Here is a 24,235-nt window from a genome sequence, read left to right as displayed (position 1 = left end):
AATGCATGTTACAATGTCTTCCATGACATTTCTGCTTAAATAGATCATGCAAAGAGACAAATGTTTAATTACAGCAGTTAAGTGTGCTAATACATGCACAAACAACCTAAAAACAATAACAAAAAATACCTCCTTGTATATTAAAAAAAAAGCATAAACAAATACCAAATACCAAAGTCAGATAAAGATACCAAAAGAAAGAAATTACAGGTCAATATCCCCTATGAATATATATGCAAATATCCTCAATAAATACTAGCAAACCAAACCCAACAGTACATTAAAAAAATTAGGGGACATGATCAAGTGGGATTTGTCCCAGGTATGCAAGGGTAGCTCAACATAAGAAAATCAACAAGTCTAATATACCACATTAATAAAAGGAAGGAGAGAAAAACACATGATCATCTCAACAGATCCAGAAATTCCATCATGCTGAGGAAGTTGAGAAGGGACTTCCTTAACATAATAAAGGACATATATGAGACCCCCTCCCCAGCTAAATCATACTCAATGTTAGAAGACTGAACACTTACCCTATAAGTTCAGCAAGAAGACAAGGATGGCCACTGTCACCATTGTTGTTCACACTGTACTGGAAGTTCTTGTTAGAGCATTTAGGCAAGAAAAGAAACAAAAGGCATTCAAATTGGAAAGAAAGAAGTAAAATGTTCCCCGTTTACAGATTCCATGATCCCATATAGAGAAAACTCTGGAAAACCTTTAACAAAGCTATTAGAATTATAAGCAAATTCAGCAAACCGGTAGGGTACAAGATAAACATGCAAAAATTGTATAGTTGTTTCTATACACTAGTAATGAACAATCTGAAAAGGAAATCAAGAAAAAAATTGGTTTACAGTAGCAACTAAGGTAAACAAATATCTAGGAATAAATTTAACCAAGGATAGAAAGAGTTTGTACACAGAAAACTGCAAAACCAAAGAACAAATTAAAAAAACTAAACAAATGGAAGGATATTATGTGTTCATGTATTGGCTAAATATTTTTAAGATGTCAATTTTACCCAGAGCCATTTACTATCCCAATCCAAATTCCAACCATCTTCTTTATAGAAATGGAAAATCTAATCATTGTATTTATATAGTAAGTGGTACTGAAGAGCCAAAGCCATCTTGAAAAAAGAACAAAACTGGAGAACCCACATTTTCAGATTTTAAAATTTATTACAAATCTACAGTAACCAAAACATCATAGTTTGGCCTCAGTGACAGACACATAGACCAATGGAATTGAATTGAAAGTTCAGAAATAAAGAAGAATGCCACGTCCACCCTTTCAAGATGGGGAAAGAACAGTCTCTTCAACAAATGGTGCTGGGAAAACTGAATGTCCACATACAAAAGAATGAGAGTGAAACCCTACCTCACACCATATCCAAAAATTAACTCAAACTGGATCAGAGACCTAAATTAAAGAACCAAGACTCTAAAACTCCCAGGAGAAACATACAGAAGCATCTTCAGGACATTGTGTTAGGCAATGGTTTTTAGACTTAAAAAACCAAAAAGTACAAGTAACAAAAGAAAGAATAGATAAATGGGACTTCATCAAAATTAAAAACTTTTGTGCACCAAAGGACTATATCATGAAAGTAAAAAGACAATCTCCAGAATGGTTGAAAATATTTGGAAACCACATATCCAGTAAGAGTTTATTATCCAGAATGAATAAAGAAATCCTATAACTCAACAAAGAAAGGACAAATAACCCAATTTAAAAATGGCAAGAGACTTGAATAGATATTTCTCCAAAGAAGATATACAGAAGGCTAAATTGCACATGAAAAAGATGCTCAATATCATTAGCCATTAGGGAAATGCAAATGAAAACCAGAACAAGATACCATTTCACACTCATTAGAAAGACTATTTAAAAATGGAAAATAAAGTGTTGGAGAGGATAGGAGAAATAGGAACACTTGTTCATTGTTGGTGGGAACATAAAATGGTTTATCTTCTGTGGAAAACTGTTTGGCAGCTTTTCAGAACATTAAGTTTAGAATCACCGTAAGACATGGTAATCCTGCTTCTAGGTATATACCCAAAAGAGTAGAAAACAGTGACTCAGATAATTACTTTCATATAAAATGATATCCATATCACCATTATTCACAATTGCCAAAGATGTCCAACCAATAAATGAATAAACAGAATGTTTGTATACACACAATGGAATATTATTCAGTCTTAAAAAGGAATGAAGTTCAGGTAAATGCAGCAACATAGATGAAGCTTGGAAGTATCTTGTTGACTGACATAGGCCAGGCAGAAAAGGACAAATATTGTATGATCTCAGTATTATGAAATAATTAGAATAAGCAAATTTATAGAGTCAGAGAATAGAACACACCAGGGCCCGGGTAGGGGTAGGGAGTGAAGAATTACTGCTTAATTGGTACAGAGTTTCTGTTTGGTATGATGGTATAGTTTGGTAATGGGTAATGATAACGGTAGTAGAACATTGTGAATATAATTAATACCATCAAATTGTGTACTTGAAAGTGGTCAGAATGGGAAATTTTGGTATATTTCAAAATATATGTATACATTGTTTATAGTATATTTCAAAATATTGGTATATGTTACCAGAAGAAAAATTTAAAACAGAAATTTATAGCATAAACAGTGAAATCTAATGTTTATGGTTAATAACTATGGACTATAGTTAATAGTAAAATCATAGTAACATTGTTTTATCAAATTGTAACAAAGATACCATACTAATGCAAAGTGTTAATATGGGAGACTGTGTGTGTGAGGGAGAGGCAGTTTGGGAACTCTGTACTTTCTGCATGACTTTCCTGTAAATCTATAAGGTCTTAAAAATTTTTTTAAAGCATAAACAATATTACAGATAAACATAGAACTAGCAAATGCATTTAAAACAAATATGTTTAACTAAACATTTCTTTAATATTGCAGTTAGTTAATTAATTTATTTTTTAAGATTTAGTTTTATTTATTTCTCTCCCCTTCCCCCTCCTCCCCCAGTTGTCTGTTCTCTGTGTCCATTTGCTGCATGTTCCTTTTTGTCTGCTTCTGTTGTTGTCAGTGGCATGGGAATCTGTGTTTCTTTTTTGTTGTGTCATCTTGTTGTGTCAGCCCTCCGTGTGTGTGGCACCATTCTTGGGCAGGCTGCACTTTCTTTCACACTGGGCAGCTCTCCTTATGGGGTGCACTCCTTGCACGTGGGGCTCCCCTACGCGGGGGGCATCCCTGTGTGGCATGGCACTCCTTGCACGCATCAGCACTGTGCATGGGCCAGCTCCACACGGGCCTAGGAGGCCCGGGGTTTGAACCGCGGACCTCCCATGTGGTAGGTCCACTGGGCCAAGTCCACGACCAGTTAATTTAAATAATACTCCTGGGCAAAAAAGTAGAGGATAGTGATAGAAAATTCAAAGAAAGTGCAAATGGATAAGAATATATGGAAAAATTCCCTTTGCTGCATTAATCAAAGCAACAATGCAAATACATAGAGTTACAATTTCATTTATCCATCACATAAGTTACCCTATGAGGTGTGTGCGATGGAATAAACAGAAAGTGAATTGATAAAATTGTTGTGTGTGGGGAGGATAGCAATATGTTTCAACTTCCTTGTACATATTTAAACAAAACAAACTTTGGACCCACAGTCTTCCTCCTGAGTATCCATCCTAAATTCATATATAACAAACTACAGAAAAGCTTGATCCGTAATGACGATCTTTTCAGGGTTTTTCTTGTTATCAAATTAGAAATAATTGTGTCCCACATGGCCTAATATATTATCTATCAAAAAATGGATAATATATGTAGGCTCCTAGAGCTCTGATATTCTTTTCACTTATTTCTTCTATTCCTTCAATTTTGGTTGTTTTGTTAGGTAGGTTTGTAGGTCTGTTTGTCCTCATATCTTGACTTTAAATAGTTGCTATTAAACCTCTAAAGTCAATCGGCCTCTGGCTGTGCAGTCATTAAGTTAACTGCCTTCCCATTAATTGTGCAGATTAATTTGGAAAGCTATTCAAACCAAGGCTTTAATTTGGGGCACAGAAGCCAATGTTTGCCTCTAAAGATAAGGTTACCCCATTAGCACCACAGTGTTAAAATTTACTTTATTTATATATAAAATTGTATAACATATATATCTAATTTCTTTACCCATGGCTTATTTAATATATAAAAATACATGAAAACATCCAGGCTTCTGCCTAAATGACAAATAGAAAATCATTCCTGCCTTTAGCTTAGCTCTAAAAACCCCGCTGATAAAAAAATTTAAAAATTGTTTTAAATTGCAGCAACATGTTATTTGCCAGATTTAAGCCACTGATCATCAGATTTAGGAGTTCATGTTTGTCTTATTTAATGTATCTAAAACTAGTATCCTCAAGTGAATGTCAATTTTCATGTCAAAGTGAAAGTAATACTCAAAGGAGCTAAAGAATTCTATATTCAGTGGTATTTAATTGAGTTGAAATGTTATTTTAGGCAAAGAGATATAAAGCCAGGGTAGACCTGTATTCTGTACCTGGTCTTTTGAAAAATTGTACTTGATTCAAGCCCCATTATATCATCCCTTTTCTCTGATTTTTGTTTTTTCCACACTAAAATATTACCAGAATACCAACTGCTACCTCATCCTGCCGTTCAACGTGGCTGCTAGGAGCAAAGAGGTAGAGGGTAACATCATGATGGCAGAGATGCTAAAACCTATGTTTTCTTAAATCATTAAGCGTCCCCATGTAACAATATGAAAAGCATAAAGGTGACTGAGAAAGGAACAAAACTCTCTATTGGATAAGAATTAATTTGTAAGTCTCTTTCTGGGGTTTCCTGACTCCCTGCTCCAGGCTAAACTGCACCCCAGACAAATTAAGTCAGAATGTCCAGAAGTGGCCCACAGTCATGGGCAAGTTTTAAATCACTCTGAAGCGATGTGTTCCACCGAAGAGGGCACTGGGAGCGGATCTGCAGTATTTGGTTATCAGGAGGCTGATCTGATGCTACTTTCCAGATGTACCGGGGTCTTCCCTGAGTTCTCCGCCTGGCTTCGGAGCCTTTCCGTTGACTTCCTTTGATTTGGATGCCTGGGGCGGCTGCTGCCTTGAGGATGGGCTAGTGGAGCTGGGGACAGCTCATGGGGCGGGGCTCAGATGTGCATCAGCAACTGGCAGGTGTCCTGCGGGGGTGGGGGGATCCTGAGATTAGATATGAACAATCTGTGGCACCAACTCCAACTAACTTTGTGGTTGGAGAACAATGTCAGAGTCTGAAATTTTAGATAAAACCTTGTCTTGTACACAGTGTTTTTGATATTTGTGAACATAACTCCACACTTTTTCTTAACTAGCTTTTAATTTCAAATGTCATCCGTATGAAGATTTAAATAAAATAAGTGTTTGGAATAAAACATTTCCTTCAAGGAAATAGATTTCTTGAAGGGCTGCTCACTGCTTAATTCTGAATTGTCAATGGGTTTTTTGGACTGGGTCTAAACAAACTGTTTCTGAAAGGAGCAGGACTCCAAATATTCCAAAGCCGCCGATCACGTGTCCACCCCCTGCCTCTAGTATGTAGGAATTTTTTAAGCTTTTAATCATTTTTGCTAAGTAGTATCTTCTATTCTGTTCCATTCTGTCCTGTTCCGTTCTCTTCCATTATATTCTATTCTCCGATCCTCATTGCTGCGGAAAACATGATTCATTAGTAGGGATGCAACTGATTATGGCAGATCTTCCAAATAACAGAGAATGTGGAAAGTCAGTGGCAGCTAAATTGGATGCTACTGAAAATTAGCCTGAATTCTGTTTTAATCAAGTGTGTTTTAGATTACCAATACATCTTTCAACAACATACCTGTTCAGAATAGGAATTCTGGAACCCATTGCCTAGGTTCAAACCATGTTTCTACCGTTTCCTTCAACTAGTAGTTATGCACCTTTAGTTAAATTGTTTAACTGTTGGGCCCTTTTCTCCTCAGTTATAGGGTATTTGTCAGGATCAATCGACTTAATACACATAAAGTATTGAAAACATTAGCACTCAATAAATACAGCTATCATCTCAGTACAGGTAATATTACAGATTAACAAAGTCAAATTAATTGTATTTAAAATCTGAACAGCTTTTACTTAGTTATGAGAATTATGCATTAAAGTTCTTTGTAAAACAAAATTAAATTACTTACAATGGTGCTATATTAAAATACTTTCAATATAGTTTGCATCTGTTTTTTTTTTCTTTTTCATAAAGGGCTGTTTTCATATATCCAATTTGCCAGAGATCTAATTCATCCTTGTCCTTTTAATGACACAGTAAGTTTTTTTCATATGTGAAGAGTAAATGGTAATGCTTCTGAGATATTGGCTTGAAAGCCATAGATGTGTGTGTGTGTGTGTGTGTGTGTGAGAAAATGACTCAACATAAAAAGTATAATAAAATGTGGTATCATTTTAGAGAAGCATACAGCAGTGGGAGTGATGTTCCTTTCTTCTTCTAATAGAAGAAAACAATAATTATGCCATGTGAAAACATGCGCTGTTGCCATTTTGAGTTGTACAAGCCTTCTGTGAAATGTTTGGTGACCATATTATTAAATTTCATGAATGAGTAGGGGCTTCCTGCAAACCCCTCCCCCAACCCATTCCCCTTTTACTTCAAATGCTGCCTGTAGACCAGTGGTGAAGGGGCCAGGATAATGTGATGACCTGAAGTAGTACTTAATCAAAAAACATACAATTATGTTTTGAGCTACAGTAGCATGCTATTTCAGATTTGAAACCTCCTTACTTAAAAGCCTATTTTCAGCATATATATAGATATACACACATTCTGTCTGACGGATGATTATAAGTGCTCTGAAGAGCTGTAGATTAGGGCTACTAATACTTGCAATTTGAGAGGTAGAGATAGTGGTGAGTTCTAGCTGAGAGATTACTCCAGAGAAAGCCTAGTTCATGGAGTTGCTTTTATCTTGTACAGTCTAGAATAAGGTTTTTCAGCTCTGGCCCTATCAACATTTGGGACCAGATAATTCTTTGTTGTGGAAGGTGTCCTGTGCATTGTAAGATGTTTAACAGCATCTCTGACCTTTACTGACTAGATACCAAATGCATCTCCCAGTTGGAAAACCAAAATGTCTGCAGATACTGCTAAGTTTCTGTTGGGGTGAGGACAAAAACACTCCCAGTTGAGAACCATTGAGTTAGAATATGAAGATCTGTTTTGCTAGACTGGAATCTGAATTTTAATGGTACAATCAGAGAAAAACTCTCAGAAGAGTGTTTTCTGGAATTAAATTCACAGGCCATTCATACTTAATCCAAACTCTCATTCCACTCATGTATGGAGGGAAGTATTCCTTGTCCTGCAGACTCATTATTGCTGTCCAAAACTCCCACCTCCAACCCTGGTGACAAGGCTATTGAAAATCAAATTGGTAATAAACCAATAGCTTGGCCAATCTGGGGTTGGAGTACACAACATCTTGAGAAATGTTTAATCATGTCCACATGGTGGCTGATGAAATTTCTATCCTCCAGTGGGCTCAAGAAACAAATACAGTCATTGTGTACTTACATACGGGTCCTGTACCCCAAGTCCAGTTAATATCTTGGTTCTACCATTTACTGGCAATGAAAGGAGCAAATTAATGCCTCAGTGATCTCATCTGTAATTTAGCAGTACTATTAGTACCTCAATGAGGAATGGTAAATGTTAACATTGGTCATTATGTGTGAAATTATTGTAAGGTCTTAGCATTCACTGTATGAATATTAGTTATTATTAGTTTGATATATGAACAACTTTAAACCATTTTATTCCTAAATAAACACAAGAAATTATAGGAAAATGTATATGGTTATGGTAAAGAATAATAATCCCATGTAACCACCAATCAGGACAAGAACTGGAACTTTACTAAACAGGAGGAAGATGCCTGTCAGCCCCACCTGTGCCCGTTCCCCAGCTTACATGTCCCTCTTTCCACAAATGGAATCTGTACTCTTTCTGTTATTTTAATTCTATTCTTTTTAAGCTAAAAGTAGAACAAAATTGATTCTCAATTTATAATTGACAAAATCAACTGAGCAATAAATATATGCCCTATAGGGCGATTGCACTAGAAAGCCATTATACATCCAAAATATCGATTTGAATCTGCTTGCATAATTGATGGTGAATTGCAGTTAAACACCCTTTGGGTCACGCTTAAACTTGATAAGGATTAGAAAATCACTCTGTTCTTAGTCTACACACACCCGTGCGTGCAATTACCTCCTGCACAAGCATGTAGATAATACACTCTTTTGTACATGCTAACACATACCCCATAGTTTCCACAGCATTTTAAAGGCTGTAGAATTTTGGTTGTTCCTTGTAATTGGGCATAATCAGAATTTCCTTCAACAGCCTATAGATTTTATGTCTTTTTATGCCTACACTCCTTAACGCTTGAATTAAATCTAGATTGACTGGTGTCAGTATTAAAGCCAATCAGTAGGCAGGAATTGTGGGTCAGTTATCAAGTCTGTCTTAAGATTTAGCTGAAGAATTTAAGGTGTAAAAGGGGAAAAGCCAGACTTTAAATAAAAATGAGACAATCTTAAAAAAAAGAAAATTCTAACTTAAAGCAAATTCTTGTGAAAGACATTCAAGGAAAAACAATGTTTAAGCAAAATGTGTTTCATAAGATTTTGATGAATCTACATAATTTCTATATTAATTTAATTTAAATAGTTTATTTTTAAGGCATTTGGGACAACAGCCCTGCATTATTTTTAATAACCAATATATGTTAGCAACTTAATAATTGTATAAAATAAAAGATAATTTAAAGATGAGATAGAATTAAGGATTAGCTGAATAAATTAAGCCTGTATGCAAATCATGGTAAATATGAGGTTATTCTTATATTTTCCCTCTTTTCTTGTTATATTCTTATTTTTAAAAATATGTCAAACAACAAAGGATATATATATATACTTATATATACATGTTGATTTATATATGTGTGTGTATATATACGTTTTGAGTGTCTGTGTGTATATATATCATAAGTATATATGAAGCATACTAATAAAGTGAAAACCTGTGAATGTGGGATTTGCAGCAAGAATTATCATTACCAGTTCCATCCCATCTGCATTGTGCTTTTACTCTAACTCTGCTTTCCCTGAGTATTCACTATCCTGAGTTTTATGCTTTTCATTTCTTTGTTTTTTCAGTTGTTTTTAAAAGAATCACATGTCCCTAAATAACACATTATTTGGCTTTGTTCATTTTTAAGATTCTCGAAACTATCAATAAGTATTATATGGTCTTCCATAAGTTGATTTTTTTCACTAAAAATTTTGTTTCTAAGAACCAACCATTTTGTTTTTTGTTGCTCTAGTTCCTATTTACTGCTGTCTGGTATTCCATTGTGGAAGCATATCATTTTTTTTTAACCCGTTCTCTGGTAATTGAGTGTGTGGGTAGTTAATGAATTTTTTTTGCTGTTATGAATAATGTTGCTAGAAATTGGTGTACAAATGCAAGAGTTTTTCTAGGGCATTAGTTCCCAACTTTTTTCATCTCATGAGTCACATAAAATAGCAGTATTTGTACACACCCTTGAAAGAAGACAAAGCTGCTTGAGATCATCATAGGGAAACTGCCTAGGGAGATATATATAGCAATGGAATTGGTGGAACAAGGGGTATGAGGAAGTTCAATTTTCAAGCTAATGAAAGATTGTTTTCTAAAAGCAGTTGCTGGAGTTTACATGCCCACTAGCAGTATGTTGGAGCATCTCTTGCTCCACATTCTCTAGGGGTGGTGTTACCAGACTCCTTAAATCTTGCTAATTTGTTGCATGTAAAATGGCATCCAGTTGTAGTCCTACTTTGAGTTTCTTCTTCCTGATGAATTAGATATCAATTTATATGTATAGCTCTGTTCTGTGAAGTCTCTGATATTTCCTTTGCCATTTTTTTCTAGTGTATTTTCTAACTGATTTAAAGGGGTTTTTTGTTTTGTTTTGTTTTGTTTTTTGCTTTCCTTCAATTGGAATACTAATTATACACTCTTATGTATTGTGAGTACTTTCTAAAGTTTTTGCTTTTTCTCTTAACTTTCCTTTTTAAAAAACTAAACGTTATTTCAACTTCAAAATATGAAATTACAATAAACATAAGTCTTTAGATTAATGCTTCCATACTTTGTTAAGCAAGCTGCCTTTTGTCTGTTAATTTTCCTTATGGAGTTTTTCAGCAGTCATAAGTTCTTAATTGAATATAGTTAAACATGTAAATCTTTCCTTTCATGATTGGGTGTTTTTGTGTGTTTATGGTAACTTGTTCTACTTCAATATCTTATATCTTTTTTTAATAATTTCTATGCAGTTTTCTTCTCCATTCCCATATTTAATCTTTTTCTTTTCTTATTGAGCTGAGTAGAACCTCTGGTAGAACACTGTATACAAGCAATGGGCTTATTGTTAGAGAGCCAGGGTTTTTGTTGTTATTTTGTGTTGTTCGTTTGTTATTTGCTTTTGTCTGTTGATTCCCAGAATAGCTGTCAACAGTGCATTGACTGAATCTGGCAATTTTCTCCCTGGCAGATGATTGTGATGATCCTCTGGTATCTGCCTTGCCTCAAGCATCTTTCAGCAGTTCATCTGATCTTTCTAGTAGCCATGGTCCTGGATTTGCAAGGCTAAATCGAAGAGATGGTAAGTCTACTTTTTCTTCTGATTGGACCATAGTCAGGCTCATTAATTTTCCACTTTGCTTTTAATAAAATCACTAGAAGTGGTATTTTGCAAAAGGAAGTAAAATTCTAAAAGTGTAAATGATAGCATTCTTGGGATTTTTCAATATCTAGTACCAGTTCTAGAATAGCAAGGGGATGCGTCTTATTTGGAAATCCTAAATCATCATTTCAACAATTTCACAACTTAGTTCCTTCCTTGTGGCTAGAGTTTTGTGTATCTTAAAAAGCGAATTTTTCTGCAACAAGTCTTGATCATTGTGGTTACATTAGTCCCCAACATTTAATTAGCCCTCTATTTCAAGTTAAACTAGGAATCTTGCAAGTAGAAGCAGCAACATTAAAAGATGCTGGCTGTTTAAAAGTAATAATCTCTTAGTTTGTTTAGTTTTCAGTGTGCTTCTCTTGATAATCTCTTGTGGTGAAGAATGGGAATTTAATAAAGTTTTATGCTCCTTTAGGAATATTCATTTGTTCATATTGTTGACTCTCTCTTAGGTAGTTGTGTTTGATCGCATAAATATGTTTAAACAAGAGTGTGGAAAATTAAATGGCAACTTGCTGTAAAAATAATTTAAAAACATTGTACAAATGAAGACAAAGCATCACTGTGGTTCTTTTTAATTATAAGGCAAAATCATCTGCACATACATTCTAGGGAAAGGGTCTTGGCAATACTAACATAGAAAACGTTTTTAACAACCATTGAAAATAGACACCGACATTGTGTGTTATTAAAACTGTAGGGAAATGGATGTGGCTCAAGTGACTAAGCTCCTCTCTACCACAGGGGAGGTCCTGGGTTCAGTTCCCAGTGACTCCTGGAGAAGATGAAGCAAGCTGGTGGGATAGGCAGGCATGGTGAGCTGATGTAACAAGGAGACACAAGGGAGAAAGACAAGGAGAGACACAACAAACCAGGGAGCTGAGGTGGCTCGGGCAATTGAGCACTTTTCTCCCACATGGGAAGTCCCAGGTTCAGTTTCCAGTGCCTCCTAAGGAGAAGGTGAGGACACAGTGAATGCAAACAGAGAGCAGACAGCGAGTGCAAAGAACCGGGGATGGGATAAATAAATAAAGTAAATCTTAAAAACGAAACAAAATTGGGCTTCACCCATTTAATACCTTGTCTCATAGCATATCAGCCAATCCTTTTTTTTTGCTTTTAACTTTTTATTATGGAAACTCTCATATACAAAAATAGAAAGAATAGTATAATGAACATTGTCTAACCCACCATCCAGTTTCTACAATCATCTAAAGTCATGACTAATCTTGCTGCATCTATACTCCACTCACTTCCTCCCCCAAATATTTTGAAGCAGATCTCATTTATCTTATTGTATTTTATGCTTAATCCATAATCTCTGTGTACCTAAAATACATACATATAGAAAAACATACGCACATAGCACATGTCCAGTCAACCCTTTCTTTTAATTTTACTCCTTGATATCGTCTTTGATGCTGTTTAATATTTGAGCATGCTGTGCATTGGGCATAACAGCTAGATCATATGCACATCTATGTTTCTTTGCCATCTGCTAGACATACATATCACACATAGTGCTAATTGCAACGTTGATGTTTACATAATACTGGCATGATTTTTAATTTGTTTATTTTGAAATTTCATCACATGCTATTCTTTAAGTGAAATCACTACTTTGGTGGCCTTCTGGGTATGAAAAAAATTGATAGTAAGAAATAGGATCCTTGTCTTAGATGGGGAAGGCTTGAATAGTTTTGTGTAGATAATGTTTGTCTGTTCCTTCTCATGGCTAGTAGTGAGAATCATTGGTCACTCTGGACTATATCTCCCTGCAGTCCTGAAGCCCTGAGTGGCCACAGAAAAGTGTGCACTTCCAGCCCCTTGAGGGCCAGTCCCAAGCCTGTGCCATTGGTCCTCCCAGGACAACTTCTCTTTTTCATGACGCAGATCTTAGAATGAGGTCTCCATCCTGTCTTCCTTTTTAAAGTAAAGCAAAGTTTATATTTTACCTCCACTCCATTTGAGTAATAACATCTTTCACAGAATGTGGCCAAGTGAAAGAGCTACAATATTAATTTTCCTTTTTATCTTTACTTTGTCTATTGAGGTTCAATAAATCATAAAAAATTGTTATTAATTGGGTCAATTCATATTTTCCACTAATTTATATACCCATTAGGAGTCTCCATCAGTGGGAATCATTTTCATTCTTAATCCATTTCTTTGGCTCTTGGTGAAACACAATATTGAACTTCATGAATCTCATTTGCATGTTAATGAATCTGAGAAAGAAAACAGAACCATTTTAATTATCTCTTGCTGGATGTCAACCTACTTGATTACTTTTTTTTCTTTTTTACTTAGTTTTTTTTTCTTTTTTTTATCCTATTAATTACATGCAGTGTTCACAAAGGCGTGTCAGATTCTGAGTGATTTATTAAAGGTTACATATTATCTCTGATACTGAAACATTCCTTAACATATATTCATGAGGCAGGAGAGCCCAGGCTGTTCAGCCAAGCCCCCAGATTATGTAGAACTAAAGCAGCACCTAAGGATACCAGTGTCCTAAATACCCAAAGTAGAGTGACTTTTACTGGTGGAATCTGGAACACTTAGAGCTCAAGAATGGACAGACAGGAAAGAATGGACACGCACCAGAAACCACCCACTGCTTTCCATTTCTGGGATGCAAAGGCCCATTGATGATGCTATGAAAATGACGATGGCTATGGCAGTGAGGAAAGATAAGAGGCTACGATGAAACAAAGAATTTGATGCTAACAGTAGGAAGGAAGAAAAATTAACTTTTTTGAGGCTTATTAGCTTAATTCTGCCACTTGAGCACCATTGAGTAAATGATTTCTCCTCTTTCATTAAATGATCCTCCAGAGGGATGTTCAAATTAAAGCATTTCAACACAAGTGATTTACTTCCTTTTCACTGGGAGAATGCGTCTCCTGAAAGATTTCAAAGCTCAGGGAAGTGCAATCTAAACTTAAGACTAAACAACACAAACACACAAAGACCGATCACTAAGAATATTGGTGATTTAATGGAAATAAATATCTCTCTGTGTTTTTTTTTTTTTCCTAAGGAGGTACCATGGATTGGACCAGGTTTGGGAAGCTGGTGCTCAAACCACTGAGCTACACCTGCTCTCCTCTCTCTGCTTTTATTTCCGGTGTCAGAATTTTGGTACAGTTTGAATTTTAATGGTAACTTAAAATCAAGTAAAGGTTGATTTTTACCATTATCAATTTAAGAGGTCAAGCAGGCTCTACATTAAATAGTTAAAGGGTGTTTTAGGAAAGAATAAAAAGAAGCCACATCTATGAGATGGTTCTTGAGGTTGCAAATGGAAGTTTCATTTTCCACATAAAAGTTTTCCTTGTCAGGTACTTGGCAAACCTTGGGAATGGATAATTGCAACTTGATAAACTTATGTGTACAGGTAAAAGAATGCAGCAATAAGTAAGACTGTCCACAGCAAAAAACAAACAAGCAAACAAAAAACAACATTTATATGTATATGACTGTAAGCATATATACATGTATGTATTTATATAGTAGATTATTGCCAAAGCTCATACTTTGAGTTTTCTCCCATTTATTCTATAAGCTCAACATACTTCCTATGTTGCTAACAAGTGGAATATTTTGGGTGTCTTTATTTTCCCATGGTCTACTTTTTAACTGTGACTGAGTTCACTAATGTAAATGCTTGCATTGCAATGTTTTCCCCATTCCTTTTGAATTTGATGTTAAAATCAAGCATCTTTCTATACAGAAATTAGCTTTGTTGAGTAATTCTTAGATGCACCTCCGATGAGAATAATTATAACATCCTATACAGCAGTGTTTGGTGTTTCTTACTGGCCTAAATTAATGTACTTGTTCTCATATGCCTACAAAACTTAAAATAAAATGTCTAAAGTAAATTTCCAAGGTATGCGTGATGCATGTCGATCCTTAATAGGGAGATTCCAGAGATAAAAAGGAATAGAGTGTGTTTTCTTTGAGATGAATATGTCCTGCTGTTAAATGTATTTCATAAAACTTTTATTATATATATTTTTTCATTTTAAAAACAATTTACTGAAGTATATCATTCAAACATGAACATATATAACCAATAAGTATATAATAAAAGTTGTGACCTTACAAAAAGACATGCATTATGTCATACAGAGCTCTCAAACATCACCTGCCCCAAATACCTTGCATTGTTGTGAAACATTTATAACAAATTATGAAAGAGCATTGCCAAAGTATTACTACTAACTATAGTTTGAATATTACATTTGGTGTATTTTTCCCCTAACGTACCCTGTTATTATTATTATTATTATTTGGTTTGTAAATCATATAATTTATCTAAAGCGTACAATGAATGGCATTTGGTATAATCACAGAGTTGTGCATTTATCACTTTAATCAATATTAGAGCATTTTCATTACTCAGAAATGAAAATAAAAAACAAACCACTATCATACCCATATGTTAGCACTACCAATAACAAATCCTATGATGTGTTTTTGCCATTTCCAAACATTTGCAACAACTTTTTACAAATTCTGCATAGATTAAACCTCAGTTTTCCATTCTCTAACCACATTCTATTTTCTGGTGACTTATATTCTAGCTATTAATTCCATGGGTTTGCTCATTATATTTAATTTATAATAGCAAAATCATAGAATATTTGTTCTTTTGTGCCTGGCTTAATTCAGTCAACATAATGTTCTCCAGGTTCACCATGTTGTCATATGCTTCACGACTTCATTTTTTCTTATAGCTGAATAATATTCCATCGTGTTTATACACTACATTTTTTTAATCCATTCATCAGTTGAGGGACGTCTGGGTTGTTTCCATCTTTCAGCAATTTTGAATAATGCTGCCATGAAGATTGGTGCGCAAATGTCTGTTCGTGTCACTGCTCTTAGTTCTTCTGGGTATATATCTAGTAGTGGTATTGCCAGGTTACATAGTAGATCTATGTTCAACTTCCTTAAGAACTGCCAAACAGAATTCCATTCTACCATTCTACATTCCCATCAACAGTGAATTATCATTCTTATCTCTCCATAGCCTCTCCAATACTTGTAGTTTTCTGTTTTTTTTTAGTAGTTGCCATTCTAGTAAGTGTGAAATGATATCTCACTGTAGCTTTGATTTGCATTTCCCTAATATCCATGTGTTTTTCCATCATTTGTATTTCTTCTTTAGAAAAATGTCTATTCAGGTCATTTGTCTTTTTATTGTTGAATTGTAGAATGTCTTTATATTTCATGGATATCAGGCCCTTGTCGGATGCATAGTTTTCAAATATCTTCTCCATTGAGTAGCCTGCCTTTCTAGCCTCTTCACGAAGTCCTCTCCAAGGACTCATGCGCCTCAAGCGCAGACGTATTCAATTTTGTGGAGGTCCCATTTATCTATTTTTTTTTTGCTCCTTGTGCTTTGAGTGTAAGGTTTAAGAAACTACTGCTTACCATAAGATATTGACATTTCCCTACATTTTCTTCTAGGAGTTTTGTGGTCCTGACTTTTATGGTTAGGTCTTTGGTCTATTGTCAGTTGATTCTTATATAGGGAGTGAGATAGGGGTCCTGTTTCATTCTCTTGCTTATGGATATCCAGTTCTCCCAGCACCATTTGTTGAACAGACTGTTTTGTCCTGGCAACATGGATTTGGTAAGATTGTCAAAAACCAGTTTTCCATAGAGGAGAAGGTTATTTCTGGACTCCCAATTCTATTCCACTGATCAATGTCCATCTTTATGCCAGTATCATGATGTTTTGACCACTGTAGCTTTATAATACACTTCAATGTCAGAAGTGTGAGTCCTCTGACTTTTTTAGGATGATTTGGCTATTTGGGACCCCTTTCCCTTCCAAATAAATTTGGTAATTGCCTTTTCTATTTCTGTAAAGTAGGCTCTTGGAATTTTGATTTGTGTTGCATTGAATCTATGAATCAATTTGGAAGGACTGACATCTTCATGATCTTCCAATCCATGAATACAGAATATCCTTCCATTTGCTTAGGTCTTTGATTTCTTTTAGCAGTGTTTTGTAGTTTTATGAATATAGATCCTTTACATTCCTGGTTAAATCAATTTCTAGATATTTGACTCTTTTTGTTGCTATTGCAAATGGAATTTTTTTCTTGATTTGCTCCTCAGCTTGCTTATTAATAGTGTATAGAAACACTACTGATTTTTGCATATTAATCTTGTATCCTTCCACTTGATTGAACTCATTTGTTAGTTCTAATAGCTTTGTTGTAGCTATTTGGGGATTTTCTAAATATAGGTTCATCTTATCTGCGAAGAATGAGAGTTTTACTTCCTCTTTTCCAATTTGGATGCCTTTAATTTCTTTTTCTTGCCTAATTGCTCTAGCTGGAAATTCTAGCACACTGTTGAATAACAGTGGTGATGGCGGGCATCCTTATCTCATCCCCGATCTTAGAAGAAGAGCTTTCAACCTCTCCCCATTGAGTACAATGTTGGCTGTGGGATTTTCATATATGACTCTTATTATGTTGAGGAACTTGCCTTCTATACCTATCTTTTGAAGGGTTTTTATCAATAAAGGTTGTTGGATTTTGTGAAATGCCTTTTCTGCATCAATTGAGATGATCATGTGGTTCTTTTCCTTTGATTTATTAACATGGTTTTTTAAGTTAATTGATATAAGTTGAACCACCTTTGTATACCAGGAATAAAACCCACTTGATTGTGGTTTATACTTATTTAATATGTTGTTGGATTCAATTTGCAAGTGTTTTGTTGAGAATTTTTGCATATATATTTATTAGAGAAATTGGCCTGTAATTTTATTTTCTTGCAGTATTTTTATCTGGCTTTGGTATTAAGGTGATGTTGGCATCATAAAATGTGCTGGGTAATTTTCTCTCCTTTTCAATTTTTTGGAAGACTTTAAACAGGATTGGTATTAATTCATCTCAGAATGTTTGGTAGAATTCACTTGTGAAGCCATCTGGTCCTGGACTTTTCTTTGTTGGAAGATTTTTGATGGCTAATTCAATCTCTTTACTTGTGATTGGTTTGTTGAGTTCCCGTATTTCTTGTAGCATCAATGTTGGTTGTTTGTGCATTTCTAGAAATTTGTACCTTTCACCTAGGTTGTCTAATTTGTTGGCATATAGTTTCTCATAACATCCTCCTACAATCCTTTTATTTCTGTGGGGTCAGTCATAATGTCCCCCATTTCATTCCTGAGTTTATCTTCTCTCTTTTTTTCTTTGTCAGTCTTACTAAGATTTTGTTAATTTTATTGATCTTCTCAAAGAATCAACTTCTGTTTTTGTTGATTTTTTCTGTTGATTTGTTGTTGTTGTTCTCAATTTCATTTATTTATGCTCTAATCTTTATCTCTTTCCTTCTGCTTGTTTCATGATGGGCTTTCTGTTCTTTTTCTATTTTCTGCAGTTGTTCGGTTAGGTCTTTGATTTTAGTTCTTTCTTCTTTTTTAATGTAGGCATTTAGGGCTATAAATTTCCCTCTCAGCATTGCCTTCACTGTATCCCATATGCTTTGGTAAGTTGTGTTCTTGTTTTCATTTGTCTCAAGATATCTATTAATTTCTCTTGCAGTTTCTCTTCTCCCTTGACCTACTGATCGTTAGGAGTGTGTTGTTTAGCTTCTATATATTTGCAATTTTTCCCTTTTCCCATCTATTATTGATTTCCAGCTTCATTCCATCATGATCAGAGAAGGTGTTTTGCATAATTTCTATTTTTGTAAATTTATTGAGAGCTGCATTGTGGTCCAATATGTGGTCTATCATGGGGAAAGACCCATGAGCACTTGAGAAGAATGTATAACCTGCTTATTTGCAGTGCAATGTCCTGCATATATCAGTCAGGTTCATAGCATTTATCATATTGCTAAAATTGATTCTCTGGTTTCCTTGTTGATCTTCTGCCTAGTTGTTATCTATTGATGTGAGTAGCATGTTGAAGTCTCCAAGTATTATTGTAGAGATGTCTATTTCTCCTCTTAGTTTTGCCAGAGTTTGCCTCATGTATTTTCAGGCATCCTGGTTAGGTGTATATATATATGTGTGTGTGTGTGTGTGTGTGTGTGTGTAACTGTTATTCCCTCCTGATGGGTTGTCCCTTTTATTAGTAAATAATGGCCTTCTGCATCTATCACTTTTTTGCAGGTAAAGTCTGTTTTGTCTGACACCAGTATAGCTACCCCTGCTCTTTTTTGGTTACTATTTGCATGAAATATCTTTTTCCACACTTTCACTTTCCATCTATTTGCATCCTTGGGTCTAAGGTAAGTCTCCTGCAGACAAGGTATGAATGGCTCATGTTTTCTTATCCATTCTGTCAGTCTATGTCTTTTGATTGGGAAGTTTAATCCATTAACATTCAATGTTATTACTGTAAAGGCATTACTTACTTCAAGTATTTTTTCCTTTAGTTTTCACATGTCATATCTTATTTTTGTCCATCTTTTTACCCTTTTGGTTACCTTTTCTGATAGTCTGCACTTCTACACTTTCTTCTCTTTTCATTTCTGGCTGCAGAACTCCCATTAGTGTTTCCTGCAGAGCTGGGTTCTTGTTTACAAACTCTCTTAGTTTCTGCAAATATTTTAAACTCACTGACATATTTGAAGGACAGTTTTTCTAGATAAAGAATACTTGGATGGATCAAAGACCTAAATATAAGAGCCAAGACCATAAAAACCTTAGAAAGCAGTGTAGGGAAACATCTACAGGACCTTGTAATAGGAAATGGATTTATGAATATCTCACCAAAAGCACGAGCAGCAAAAGAACTAATAGATAAATGGGACTTCCTCAAAATTAAAGCCTTCTGCACCTCAAAGGAGTTTGTCAAGAAAGTAAAAAGGGAGCCCACACAGTGGGAGAAAATATTTGGCAATCATATATCTGATAAGAAACTTATAACTTGCATATATAAAGAACTCCTATATCTTGAAAATAAAAAGATAAACAACCCATTTAAAAAATGGGAAAAAGACTTAAACAGACACTTCTCCGAAGAAGAAATACAAATGGCAAGAAAGCACATGAAAAAATGTTCAAAATCTCTAGCTATCAGGGAAATGCAAATCAAAACTACAATGAGATACCATCTTACACCCATAAGATTGGCAGCTATGAAAAAAACAGAAGAATACAAGTGCTGGAGAGGATGTGAAGGAAGGGGAACACTCATCCACTGCTGGTGGGAATGCAGAAGGATCCAACCATTCTGGAGGACAGTATGGCGGTTTCTCAAAAAACTAGCCATAGATTTGCCATATGACCCAGCAATACCACTGCTGGGTATATACCCAGCAGAACTGAAAACAAGGACACAAACCGATATATGTACACCAATGTTCATAGCAGCATTGTTCACTATTGCCAAAAGTTGGAATCAACCCAAATGCCCATCAACAGATGAGTGGATCAATAAAATGTGGTATATACACACAATGGAATACTACTTGGCTGTAAGAACAAACACACTACAAACACATGTGATAACATGGATGAATCTTGAGAACCTTATGTTGAGTGAAGCAACCCAGACATTGAAGGACAAATACTACATGACTTCAATGATATGAAATAAACAAGCTGCCCTAGATAGCAAGAGACTGAACGATAGGCTTACAGGAAATCGGAGGGTGGAGGAAGGATATGAGCCGATGTCTGCAGGGGTGGAATTTAAGACGAGATGGTGGTAAGTATGAACACAAAGAAGAGATAAAAGGGGGGCAAGGGGGTGCCTTTGGTTGGGGCTTTGCGGGTTTGAGGGTGGCTGGGGAGGGACGGATGGGTAACATTGCCCAAAACTGGGGAGAGGGAGGGGTAGCATACGAACACAGGAGAGGGTCAGGTGTTGGTGGAGAGTAAAATGCCGAGAAAATCATATCAAAATATAATAAAGAGGGTTACCTGTTTAGAATGCTCGGAGGGGAGGGTCTGATGCAGGACGGGCTCCTGGGGAATGTCTAAATGCTCATTCTGCCAGAGGGGGTGACACCATGGGGTAGAAACCCAAGTAGTGAGAGTGGGGGTGGACCCACATCCTGGGGAGGACTAATGCCATCAAATAGAGGGAACTGTATCCCTCGAGAGAAAGGGTGGCTCCCAGGGCATTGGGGCAGTTGAGCAAGTTAGGCCCGGAACACTATTCCATCTATCTCTGGAAGTGGCTCCTCAGGAAACGGAGGGTGGCTGTCACTGTGGGCACCAAGGTGGAAGGGAAAATGGACGTTAAATGTGTGGAACCAAAGTAAATGGGGGGTAAGAGAGGAGTTTCTTGAGAGTACACAAGGATGGATATAAAACATGCAATATTACACCATAACATATAGGAGATGACAGACTGATAATGTAAACCATAATGTAAAACATAGGATAACTAAAAATGTAAAGAACTGTGTATCCTAAAGTATGCACCATAATGTAAGCACAGATGTCACCTTGTTAGAAAGCTAATGTCTCAGACTCTGTACATCACTTTAAGTAAATATGATATGAATAGGGCATAAGAGTATCACTGTGGAAGGGGAAAAGGTTTTCTGGTGGATGTGTGGGAGTGCTGTATATTATATATATACATTGCTGTGGTCTAGGACTCCTGTGAAGAAAAGCTGAATAATTAGGGGGGGGGGGGGGGGAAAGAAAAAGATAGGATGTGGAATTTTTTCAAGTCAACATTCTTTATCTAAGCTCTTTATCTAACTTTATCCAAGTTCTTTATCTATCCTTTAAACCCATCGCTATATGCCATTCCCTAGTAAGGGACCATGACATTATATTGGGCTTCAAATTTCGGGAAGTTCTGGATCACAGAGTGTTTCAACAATGGCAATGGAGGAATACTGGTATGAGATACCAATGACAGGTGATATATGGCTGACAGGGAGCTGTACAGAACATAGGTCCAGGGTGCATGGTAATGTTTGGATATACTCATAGTGGCAACAATTAAAAACCACAGCAGGGGGGGTACTGGGTTCCTGGCCAGTGGTGCTCTGTCGTGGTCCCTAGGGGAGCAGCGACAGTCTCCCAGGTACAGTGGCGGGGACCGGGAGGGAGTGAGGGTTCAACAGTGAGCCCCTGATGCTAATGACTATGCTTGTGAGCTGATAAACCTAAAATAAGAACAAGGCCTAGAGCAACATTGTGCCTGGGAATTTCCTCTTGTCAGCCTTCATGTTACTCAAATGTGGCCAGTCTCGAAGCCAAACTCAGCATGTAAATGCAATGCCTTCCCCCCAGCGTGGGACATGACACCCGGGGATGAGCCTCCCTGGCAACGAGGGACCACTATCAACTACCAACTGATGATGCAACTGGAAAATGACCTTATATGGAAGGTTCAATGCGGATCAGCAGAATATCCATGTCTACATAAAATACCATGACTTTAAAATGCTGTTTGACCTAAAGTAAGGGGGAAATGAAAAGGAGAAATGAGTTTATATGGCTACGAGTTTCTAAAAAAGAGTCTGGAGGCTGGCAGAAGGATTGCCCTCATGCACAACTGAGCAGAGTCAGAGAGACAGACAAAGCAGATACAACCCCCAGATATTGGTTCCTTTGAGGGCTAAAGAGACCCATGGGAGTTATGGTCATGGGCGATGGGGTTAACTACCAGGGCAGATGGCCCCTCTTTGGAAATGGTGTTTATGTGTGATGAATCTGGACTCAGATGGGATCTCCCTTCATAAGACTTTCATGCTAATGTGCTGGAGGTGCAGTTAATGTTGGGGTTTAAGATATATTTAGGGGATTTGAATCTCTGGACTGACAATGTGATAGCCAGGTCCTAAGCCTCAACAGACTCCAGCACCTACAATCTGATTTATTGGACTTACCACACTCAGCTAAGATGGAGTTGAAGAAGGACAACCACCACACCATGGAGCCTAGAGTTATTACAACTGAAAATGGGAGGATTGCATCCAGCATCCATGTGGAATCTGAGCCTCCTCTTGACATAGAGGTGCAATGGACACAACCAATCCAATGTCCACATAGAAGAGGTGGCATTGGATTGGGAAAAGTGGACATGGTGGACGATGGGTATGGGGAAAGGCAGGAAGAGATGAGAGGTGGAGGCGTCTTTGGGACATGGAGCTGCCCTGGATGGTGCTTCAGAGGTAATCACCGGACATTGTAAATCCTCACAGGGCCCACTGGATGGAATGGAGGAGAGTATGGGCCATGATGTGAACCATTGTCTATGAGGTGCAGAGGTGCCCAAAGATGTACTTACCAAATCCAATGGATGTGTCATGATGATGGGAACGAGTGTTGTTGGGGGGGGGGAGAGGGGGGGTGGGGGGATGGGGTTGAATGGGACCTCACATATATATTTTTAATGTAATATTATTACAAAGTCAATAAAAAAAAAAAGAATACTTGGCTGACAGTTTTTCTCTTTCAGTACCTTAATTATGTCATATCACTGCCTTCTCATTCCATGGTTTTTTGTTTAAATTTACTTATCCCCTCCCTCCTTGTTGTTTGCACTCACTATCTGCTCTCTGTGTCCATTCGCTGTTGTGTTCTTTCCATGTCTGCTTGTCTTTTGTTCTCATCTTTCTCTTTAGGAGGGGCCAGGAACTGATCCTGGGACCTTCCAGTATGGGAGAAAGGCATTCAATCACTTGAACCACCTCAGCTCTGCTGTGTTTCTCACTGTCTCTCCTCTGTGTCTCCCTTTGTTGTGTCATCTTGCTGCACCAGCAGGGACAGTAAAGGCACTTAATTGCCTCTTTATTTATTATTATTGTCCCCTTCTCATGCACTTTTCTGGTCTGCCAGTAGATGGCATTTTTTGGTAGACCTGTCAGCTCAAATCACAGCTGCTGGGGGAATGCATTCAGTGTAATTTTGCAGTGGGTGGTACAGAAGCAGTGTCCTCAGGGCTGGAGAAGTCTCATGAACAAAACTTTTCAGCTGTTCTTCTCCCTTGGGCATCCTCCCTCTGCCTCCTCAGCAGTCAGTTCAGGGCAGTAGAGAGGGCAGTAGAGGCAAATTGCTTTCAGCTCTCAGTTCAAACAATGTCACAACCCTACACAGCCTGAAGTATGTGACCCCTCCAATGCAGCAGACAAAGTATGCAGACCAAATCTGAATTTGTTGTAGACTGTGTCCCTCCCTCTCCCCTTTCTTGGGGAAGAGGACCCCTGCAACCTCTCAGTCCACAGCCACTGTAGTTCACAATCAGTGCATTCTGCAGACTGCTGTTTGCTCTGACGGTGGGGGGATGGGCACCAGCTGCTGTTACTGCAGCTTTACTCATGGGATTTTCCCATCACCTGAGACTTCTTTCCTTTGCTCCCTCTCTTCAGATTGGTGTCTTGACTTCCCCTGGTGTTCAGACAGTCTCTGCCTGTCCTCTAGCTACTTTTTTCTGCCTCTCTAATCCTCCATCCTCCTGGATTCTTTATTATATTTTAA

At 36.9% G+C, this 24,235-nt stretch overlaps 1 protein-coding gene across 1 annotated transcript in view; it reads left to right on the top strand.

Moving 5' to 3' along the window:
- The window catches only part of CNTNAP4 (contactin associated protein family member 4), a 299,921-nt gene that overhangs the window by 31,105 nt on the left and 244,581 nt on the right, over positions 1–24,235 (top strand). Inside the window, exon 2 of the mRNA XM_058279681.1 lies at positions 10,615–10,725. Within this exon, the coding sequence (XP_058135664.1) occupies positions 10,615–10,725 (111 nt within the window). The remainder of the gene's footprint in view (positions 1–10,614; positions 10,726–24,235) is intronic.

The sequence above is a fragment of the Dasypus novemcinctus genome, chromosome 18 (genome assembly GCF_030445035.2).
Source record: "Dasypus novemcinctus isolate mDasNov1 chromosome 18, mDasNov1.1.hap2, whole genome shotgun sequence".
Taxonomy (NCBI): domain Eukaryota; kingdom Metazoa; phylum Chordata; class Mammalia; order Cingulata; family Dasypodidae; genus Dasypus; species Dasypus novemcinctus.
This window is presented reverse-complemented; position numbering and strand designations above follow the sequence as displayed.